Below are 9,461 nucleotides of genomic sequence, written 5' to 3' on the forward strand. Positions count from 1 at the left end.
AAACATTTAAAATACACAAACCTCGTGAGCTGACATCCAGGAGGTGCTAAATAGTCCTTTATGGCCTTATTGCCTTATCTTCCACCTTCTTTGTCAATTATTTCCACTCTTTAAACTATATTTTCTCCATGTGTGGAGCTAACTGTGAGCTGCAGCATGCAGACACCATGTGCGCTAGCAAAAGAAAAGTGGCTGGGTGGAGACTCAAGCAGCAAAGCTGTACCCTACACAGTTCACCACCAGAGGGCGCAAAGGAACAAAATCCAGACATACAGCTTAACAAATATCAAATGCAACAAACATCAAATGCAACAAACATCAAATGCAACAAACATCAAATGCAAAAGACCGTTACAGTAAGGTTTACATTTTTTGCATAAACAATAGTAGTAACTTGCCTCTCTATGAAGAGATACAAATTAAGACACCTGAGCGATGCACTGGATTTGTCAGCCTACCACACCATATGTATAAGAATTTGAACCCTTTTTGAACTAATCTTAAAAATAAATAAATACATATTGATATTAATACTACTCGTACCACTAATACTACTAATAAAATTATAAAAGCGATGAAACACTGTGGAGCATGACAATGCAAAGTGATAAAGAAATCCAGACCAACAGACATTTCTATCCCTACTGAAAGAAACATTCACTCTGAATGTTATAGAAAAACTCTTCAAATATAAAGACCTTGAAATGGAAATTAAGAAAATGCCCGACAAGAAAATTACAAAAGTACCAGTGATGTTAAATTCTCTTTGTTTGGTCAAGGATGGTATGAAAAAATTACACCAACAAAATCCCTGGTAATATCAGGATAAAAGACCTCCAGCTCCTCCTCTACTTTATCCATCGAGTGAACTATTGTGCTCTCATGGTCCTGGCTTTTAAGGGATAGATTTGTAATACTACTGCTACTACTACCACTACTACTACTGATAATAATAATAATAATAATAATAATAATAATAATAATAATAATAATAATAATAATAATAATAATAATAATAAGAAGAAGAAGAAGAAGAAGAAGAAGAAGAAGAAGAAGAATGGGCATTTTGTTTCAAAACAAAGCCTTAAGGAATAAAAATCTACTCAGCGGAACCTTTCTCAGCACGGAGAAAGCGGAAGCGACTTAAATGTGTGTCGCACGGAGCGGAAGTAGTTAGTTGAAGTCACATTGAAGACGGAACCTCGGGTCATAGTAATACTAGGTAACCCAACTCTTTCTTTAATTAAACGAAGTTGTTATAAACATGCCACCAAGTAGTTAAAGGCAGAAAAATTCTATCCTTAGCTTTTAATATTTGAGCGTTTTGGCGGCTTTCTCGTCCAAAGTGGAGCTGCTGGTTAACGCGCCTGTTTAGCCATGATGAGCCAGTTGGCAATTACATAATTCTTTAATTTCCTTCGGTCTCTGTTATTTCATTTATTTATTTATTTACTTACTATCTTACCATTTGGACTTTTTATTTTCATTTTGAAATCACCCGCTGTTGGACGCCTGATTATCCGCTGATTTAAACCTGGAGGGAGGTTAGCATCCACTATTTCTTGGTTTTGATAACAGTCATTATATAAGCCTTTCACAGTGTCCCAGCACTTAGGGTAACTCTTAAAGTAGAGATGGCTAAAGGCAGTTTTCACGCAGCTTTACTAGCCAAAACATTAATTACTGGAAACATAATTTGCTACAGTGGAAACCAGTGAGACCTACAGGTTAAGAACCTGAGAACAGCCAGTTCCCAGCTCAAGGGTCAAAATGTTTCACATTTTTGCAGTGAAATCCAATTCAAATTTTAACATCCGGTAACATATATTAAAAAGGTATTATTAATCTTTTTTTTTCTGCGTTATTTTATGCATGTGACGGCAAATAGTTATTTTACTGTATTTATGTGTGAGTGTAATGCCAGAGGAAAAGTAAATTTGTTTTGTTAGTTCCATGTATGAACTTAATAGATAAAGTGATTCTGAAGTGCTTTTACCTAATATTTCTATGGTTGGAGAACTAAAACAAATGTTTGTTGTTGTTGTTGTTTTTATCTCTGGAACAAGTCACAAAATTAGTAAACAAGAAAAGGGCCAGAAAATAGTTGGCATTACTCTCAGCATTCTTTCATAAACATGTCTTAAATGAGCATAAATCAGCTACTCTGCATCTAGAATAACATAATATTCATCTGCAGCAATTTGAACAATATTTTCTATGAAATGTGATATATTAGACAGCTTGGTTGGACAAGACAGTTTACATAAAGTTAAATGTTGGGGTTTTTTTGTGGGGCTCTCAGGTGCCTCTATCAGTCTTCATCAGCAGCGAGTTTTGCTGAAAACTCTGGAACCTAAAATCTTCATTCAGCAACCCGCAATCTTTGCAGATGGCAAGAAACCGCCAAAAGGCTGAAATTACAAATTTTCACTAGGTGGCTGGCACATAGATAAGTGACCAGTAGTTGCACTGTTACCAGGGGGTCACAGTCTAGTCTCTAGGCATGTGTGACTGGTGCTTTAGTGAACCCTGTTTTATAGACTAAATAGTATGGCAGGGCGATATGGTCAAAAATATATATCACGATATATATTTGAAAATTTGCGATAACAATATAACTGACGATATAATTTCTGCAAGACAAAATACAACTCCACAACTTTACTAGCGCAAAAAACCCTCATTTATTTCACTTAAACAAGCAGCTGTTTTTATGTGCATTAAAGCTATATAAACATTTAACAGTGCAAATGCAAATTCCTTGCTGAAAGTTTAACCAAAAGGCATTTCCAGTAGAAATGGGCTGACATATCCTGAGCATAACCATGTATAATATCCACTGAAGTTAAAAAGAGGCGCTTTGCAACGTTAAACTGCAGTGTGCCAAATAAAAAAGTCAAATACGTATTTCTCGGACCATAAGGTGCACGGGATTATAAGGCACATTAAGCGAAACAAAGCAGTCAGATAAATCAAACTTTACTCAACTCATTCTTCTTGCTTCTTCCACTTCTGTACCATTGATTCATTAATGCTGTATTCTATCACAGCTGCTCTATTCCTATGTTGTTGCAGTATATTAATGACTAACCTTCTATTGTGGATGGATTATCTCAGTTGTTCTCCTGACTGAAGATTGGTCCATTTACAGCATCCTGCCATGGTTAGAGACCATCAGGAACCTTCACATTAGCTTTTATCGAGTGGAAAAGTGTTAGCGTTCATCCTCGAGCTTCACTGTTTATGTTATGCTAACACAGCTGTGTCGCTAGCGATCACGTAGCACATCATTATATACCAGCTAGCCCAACTTCAGTAACCCTACAAACGTCACTGCTGTGTAGTTTCCTGTCTTCATTTATGTTGGAAGTGATAGCAGAGCTGTACGTTTGAATTTTTTCAGAAATCTCTCAGTTAGAACATGCTATATCATGTTTAGGTGGAAGCTAGCGAGCTAACTTCTGGCTAACACTGATCATTTTATTAAAGATGAAAGAATTTAGACAGTTTTTAACTCTCAGTGATGCCGCAGTGTTTGTTTGACTTTGGGACCTGAAAGGTGTCGGAGTTTTGGACCCAGTTTTGGATCACTCCGCAAGGCTTCTGACTACGGCAGCCGTAATGCTCCGGCAATCCATCAAGCGGTGGGCTTACCAAAGCCACACTAAAACATTTTTTGATAGATTTCTGTGCACCACATAAAATCGGTTCGAGGTCAGTAAGCACAACCAGAATTCATACATAAGGCACAGTGTTGACTTTTGATAAAATTAAAGGTTTTTAAGTGCGCCTTATAGTGTGTAAAATACGTCATACAGAAGAAAAGAATATATCGCGATATATATCGTTATCACGCATGCTTCATATACCGTGATATGGATTTTAGGCCATATCGTCCAGCCCTAGTCTGAAGTTACTGTTACATTACTAGTTTGATTGCTGTGACAGAGCAGAGTAAGACCATACTTTGTCTTTTTTTATTACCACAGGACCAGGGACCAGTGAGCTCATTCCTGATGACCTTGTTTGGATAACCACTGACAATGTTTGCCTCAAAGATCATCCCTCGTCTCAGCCTATTACACAAAGCAACTTGTGAGTAAGAACAAATAGCCAAATATCTGTCTGCCTACATTCAATACTATGTTTTCTATTTCATTAAAATCTGACTTTTTTTCTTCCCCTTAATGACAAGGTGCACTTCAAGCTCATGGAGAAACTTTGAATGGATGTCTACAACCAGCTGCTTCTGCTTACTGCTCTTCACGTCATCAAAAACTGAGAAACTACTCAACAGCGGCAGACAACAGGTCTCCTCCGCGATGGGTCCAGCTTGAGCCGGAGCTGGACGAGGCTCTCATACCACGTAAACTGTCAGTAAGTCCCCTGGAGAGCTGGCTCTCACTACGCTACTCCCTCCCTCCGCTGCTGGAGTCCACTCAGCCACAGGAGGATGTAGAGCTGCTGGAGGAGAAGGTGCTGCCGCCTATCTCCGTCCCCGTTTTGGAAGACGGGGAGGGTACAGTAACACCACTCAGATGTAAGAATGTTCTAGAGATACGGCGGCGGAAGATGAACCGGCATAAATACAAGAAGCTGCAAAAACGGACTAAGTTCTTGAGAAAGAGGGTGCTGGGGGGCCGAGGAAAGAAGAAGCAGGTGGGACTTTTCTTTCACATCTATCAGACCATTTCTTTTTTTTCCCACTATGATGTCTTGAAGTTTGATAATGAAACAGTAATGATAAAAAAATGCAATCATTGTTTTATTCCTTCCAATTCATCATTGTGTGTCTGATTTGCACTAGTTACAGTTTTCCAAAGCTAGATGAATATAAAACAGCCAGCTTTGTGTCTTTATCATATACAGAAACGCTTTGAGGAGGATCTGAAGAAGATTTGGATGCGAGCGGGACTGAAGAAGGCTCCAGAGGGATGGAGCACACCTAAGATCTTCATTAAACAGCATGGAAACAGAAGGAACTGAAAAATTCTGATTAAAGTTTGCGTCCCAACGTTTACCCTGGATGACTCTCCACACATCACACTGTTCTAACAATCAACCTGCCGTGTGTGCTTTTCACTTTAATTAAAGCATATTTGAGTGATGAGCTAAATAATGGTGTAGATAGTCTAATAAAGAACTCCCTCTGTGAAGCTCAAGGTGTGATGTGTCTGAATTTCTATTTTTGTTTTTTTCACCTCCAGGCTGACTTTCAGTGTCAGCTACTTCAGCAATTGTTCTTTTTCTTGTTGTACTGTAGATGGCAGTATTGTGCAAATAATGCTAACTGAAGTTTATGCTGCAAATAACTCACAAAGGAAGAAAGTGGTGTGGAAGTTTCCAACATGAAAAAACTCTTCATGTGGGACACGTAGAACAAAATAAAATGCCAACGTAACCACATACATTGCAGCTATCACTTAATATTTAATTTAAAAGCTGCAAATCATCTGTTTCATTATAAGATGATTTTCTAGCAGCTGTCAGTCGCATTAAAATTTTGGGATTATTGTAAAGTGTTTGGTTTAACGGAGATTTGTGTTTTTGGGTGCAGTTATCCGAAATGCAGTTAAGATACCAGTGTTCTATAACAAAATGCAATTGTGCAATTTAGTGCGGATATTTGTGAAGTGTTTAGCACTATTGCAGTGTTGGATTTCATTGGCTAGCGGAGGGTGGGACTTGTGTAGACTCAGTCTGCATGAACACAAAGTCCTGCTGCTGCTGGGTGAACTTCAGGCGCTCCTTTATCAGTTCTTGCACTCACCACCTCTGACGGGCTTTTAACATCTGACAATTTTGATAAATAGTTCCTCCTCGACATGGCTCTCCTTCAGAGTAAGTGAAGTCCTCTTAAGTCGTCTCACTTTTAAAAGAAAAAAAAAAGACGCTTGCTAAATTTTTCTTTGTGCCATAATTGCATCCAGGTCAGTCGGTAACAAAAGCAGACTCCTTTGCCAGGTTTGCTTTGCCTCAGCTAAATACTTTTCTGATCCTTTTCATTATTCTTCGCTCACAGAGTCTCTGTAAGCTATTATATGTAACTGTAAATATCTTGCATCTGTATTTTTCACTGCTTTTTGGGTTTTGTTTTTGCTGTACACGCATTTTTCCAAACTCAGTTAACCGATGCAAGATTAATGTAATGTGTTTTCATGCTTTGTATTGATAACCAATGATCTTCATCATTTTAACCTTTTTTATGTTATTTTTACATTTAAAGCCCCTTGTAGGTATGAACATCTAATCTCAAACTACGGCCCTGTACACTTTCTAACTTTTTTTGTTCAAAGTGATCTATTCAATAAAACAGATCAAATGCAATCAGACTGGCCCCGGCATGTTGATACAGTAGACAGGCCATAGTTTGTGACTCTGGGATTTTTTATGGCTTCAACCCAATGTGTTTCCAGTTAACTGCGGTCTGAGTGGAGGAGTCAGCACAATCCAGCAGCCAGTCATTATATGTGTCAGTAATGAGTGTTTCACCACGAGTGGGTCTTTTGGAGTCCGGACGGCGTGGAGGAGAGGGAGCAGGAGGGGGATCCAACCATCATAAACACAGTTTATGATGGTTGGATTCAACTTAATGAACGGCCACAAAACAACAGGGCATGGAAAAGATTAGAAGTGCTGTTTTGACTCAAACAAGTTTGTAAACATGTAGCTACTCATTCATGGCAGAAAATGACAAGGTCACGATAAGGTAGCATATTTATGCTCTGGAAAATCCTAGCAGGCAATCCCCTGAAATTTTGAGCTCAATTTGTCCTCCATAAGGTTAGAGAAGATGCCCACACACTGAGATGTTGCTGATGTTGCTTTGGCAGCTATGACATTTGGGCGCCATCAGATCATCTGAACATGATAAATGACCTCAAAATTACAGACGTCACCTAATTATTCCACGTGAAGATGAAACTCATGTAAATCTGCAGAAAGCAATCCATACACAAATAATCCAGCATGTTTGCAGTGGTTTAGAATGTAATTAGTGAACGTAATCAGTGCTAACACGCTGTTTCCACAGGACGGTCAATAAGCCCTCCAGGCCTCTGAATGTATCTTTGTATGTTTAGCTGAGTCTGCAGCTGAACAGATTTGTCTGATTTATTTTCAACCTGTGACGGGGCTGTGAGCAAACTTCACACTTGAACAACATCGGTGAATCACAGACTTTATGCTGAGTAAACTCATTCTTTATGTTTAAATCATACTTAAAACGTTTTGCTATTTTACCTTCAGGTTGAGATTTTAATGAGCGATTCAACGTGTGTGAGTTTGGGGAGCAAAATGACAGCAGTGATTTTGCACTCTATTTGGCAAATGTCTGTTATTATCACTAGTAATTCAATAGCCCCTTGTTAAGTCTTACTGTTAAAACAGCCTCATGAGTCAACAGCCTGTGTGTGTCTGATGACAGACAATTAAAGGGGCTGAGACGCTTTGTTTTTACCATCTGCAGGAAAGTTTTTGCCCTACTGTAGAAAAGCCAGGAAAGTTTTCCAGGATGAGGTCTCCTCTCTGATGCCAGTGTGTGTGCTGAAGTCATTTTGTCCAGCTTGAAGTGTTATTTAGTTTACTGCATCGAAGAACAGTAGCAGAGGTATTCTCATAGTCTAATGGTGAAGATAGCCAACATAGCTAAAACTGCTAAACCAGTTACTGACTTGTGTTGTATGTCAAACCCTGCATTTAACCATGCATACAAAAAAACAATACAATGCAATAATTGTTGCAAGTTTCCACTCATTACTTGCTCCTCTGGATAACATTCAGTAAATCTAAATACTTTACACAGTTTAAAAATGACCAGAGCCAGTTCATACCAGTGTTATCTCACTAACACCGGCTCCCAGTATATTTAAAGTGTTATTCGTCACATTTTGAAAGTGCTTCGTGGTGTAATTTCTTGAGATATTTCTGACCTCTTCGTATAAGCATACCTTAAAATCCCCAGGCTGAGGTCTTGTAACTCTTCCTGAGGCCCAGTTTAAGACAAAAGGGGGCAGAGCTTCTACAGTTAGTGCCTCCGGCCTCTGAAATGACCTGCACAGAGGAAGTCAGTCATCTCATCTTAAAATGGAACCTAATGTTCTCTTACTTTTATCTTTTTTATCACTGTGATTTTAAAAGCTGACGAGCTCGTGACGATTTATTGATTTGCCACCGTACTTGCATGAAACATTTCAAAGCTTGAAAGAAGATTCACTGCATTACTGAAATAAATCTTGTCTCTATAGTTTATAATAACAAGTACCGGTATGGTGAAAACAAACAGGTGTTTGGTCTGGTTCCGAGACTTTTGACACTTGGGAGTTTGACTGGAGTGCGCCGAATAACAGCCTGGTGCTTCATCCCCTCAGGATCACGGCCTTGCGACAAGCCAGCAGCAGCCGAGATGAATGGGGGCTCTGTATGCTTTGGCTGCATACATCTCTGCCCGCCTTTCAGTAAACAGACGGGAAATAGCACTGTGGGAAAAATGCATTAGAAATAGCAAATGTGCTGTCGGAAAATCCCTAGAGTGAGCAAATACAAACAGTGAAATGTATTTCCAGAGTGTGTTGTTGACATCTGGTGTGTTTGTCTACTTTTGTCTTCCTTTGCTGAACTTCTGTTTTAAAGCGTTACCTTTTCACCGCGTGCTTGTTTCTTCAGCTTCACTCTATCTCTTTTAAATTGTCCTCTCACTGAACCCACATCTGCTCAGACTCTGAAAGTATTCAGTGTTGGGTCAGTACGAGATCAAAGCTAAACTCTCCAGGCACTTCAACCAATTTGTGGGTGGAAGCGCTTGAAGTGTTTCTCAAGAATTAATCAGTGGAAATATGTGGAGACAAATCTACGGTATATAACGCAGCATCAGCAGGCTGTGTGAATTAAAATCATCAGTAGGATAAAACTCTAATCATCCTGGATTTTGTTTTTTTCAGTTCTTGCTGTGCTCTTCCTGCCGGGAGGTAAGAGACTTTTTTTTTAGGCACAGCATATTATTTTGGATTATTTATATTTACATCTTTGCTGCACTGAATTTGTGACTACATGTGTTTATATTCTGTGTCAGCTTGGGGACAGAGCAGCAGCAGCAGGCTTGGTGTAGTGGTGGAGGCGAAGAACATCACTCTTCCCGCGGGATCTAAGGCCATCCTGCCCTGTCACAGCCCCCGCATGGTGTGGATCCGGGACAGACTGAAGGACCGTCAGAGGGTGGTGCACTGGGACTTGGTCCGCAGCAGCCCGGAAAATTCTGTGGAACGAGTCTTGGACATGTCACCTGGGGCCAACCAGAGGATCTACAACGCCTTCAACAAGGGCCGCGTTTTCATCCCAGACTCTGCTTTCAGTGATGGCAACTTCTCCCTTACTATCAACAGTGAGACTTTTCATTCTTTTTTGCAGTAGCACTATGAACGTTGTTCCATCCATCCATCCATCCATCCATCTTCATCCGCTTT

General features: G+C 39.6%; 2 protein-coding genes across 2 annotated transcripts in view; both read left to right on the plus strand.

The window, feature by feature from the left end:
• Positions 1-1,138: 1,138 nt before the first annotated feature.
• On the plus strand, positions 1,139-5,156 carry aurkaip1 (aurora kinase A interacting protein 1). Its single transcript, XM_005731670.1, has 4 exons — positions 1,139-1,222; positions 3,990-4,095; positions 4,196-4,659; positions 4,870-5,156. Exons 2-4 carry the CDS (start codon positions 4,044-4,046, stop codon positions 4,984-4,986), a joined length of 633 nt encoding a protein of 210 aa, XP_005731727.1. The 5' UTR covers positions 1,139-1,222; positions 3,990-4,043; the 3' UTR covers positions 4,987-5,156.
• Positions 5,157-5,203: 47 nt separating this feature from the next.
• mxra8b (matrix-remodelling associated 8b) overlaps positions 5,204-9,461 on the plus strand; it is an 11,234-nt gene continuing 6,976 nt past the window's right edge. Inside the window, exons 1-3 of the mRNA XM_005731669.1 lie at positions 5,204-5,841; positions 8,940-8,966; positions 9,071-9,379. Coding sequence (XP_005731726.1) covers positions 5,826-5,841; positions 8,940-8,966; positions 9,071-9,379 — 352 coding nt within the window. The 5' untranslated portion in view covers positions 5,204-5,825. The remainder of the gene's footprint in view (positions 5,842-8,939; positions 8,967-9,070; positions 9,380-9,461) is intronic.

Source organism: Pundamilia nyererei, unplaced genomic scaffold, assembly GCF_000239375.1.
Source record: "Pundamilia nyererei isolate P.nyererei 1_Seehausen unplaced genomic scaffold, PunNye1.0 scaffold00044, whole genome shotgun sequence".
In the NCBI taxonomy this organism is placed as follows: Eukaryota; Metazoa; Chordata; class Actinopteri; order Cichliformes; family Cichlidae; genus Pundamilia; species Pundamilia nyererei.

What these genes read in the sequence shown, in the direction of transcription:
- aurkaip1 (XM_005731670.1), top strand. Translation starts at nt 4,044, where the DNA reads ATGTTTGCCTCAAAGATCATCCCTCGTCTCAGCCTATTACACAAAGCA. An exon ending in CCTATTACACAAAGCAACTT is followed by an intron (nt 4,096 to 4,195) that starts GTGAGTAAGAAC and finishes CTTAATGACAAG; the next exon opens with GTGCACTTCAAGCTCATGGA. An exon ending in GCCGAGGAAAGAAGAAGCAG is followed by an intron (nt 4,660 to 4,869) that starts GTGGGACTTTTC and finishes TATCATATACAG; the next exon opens with AAACGCTTTGAGGAGGATCT.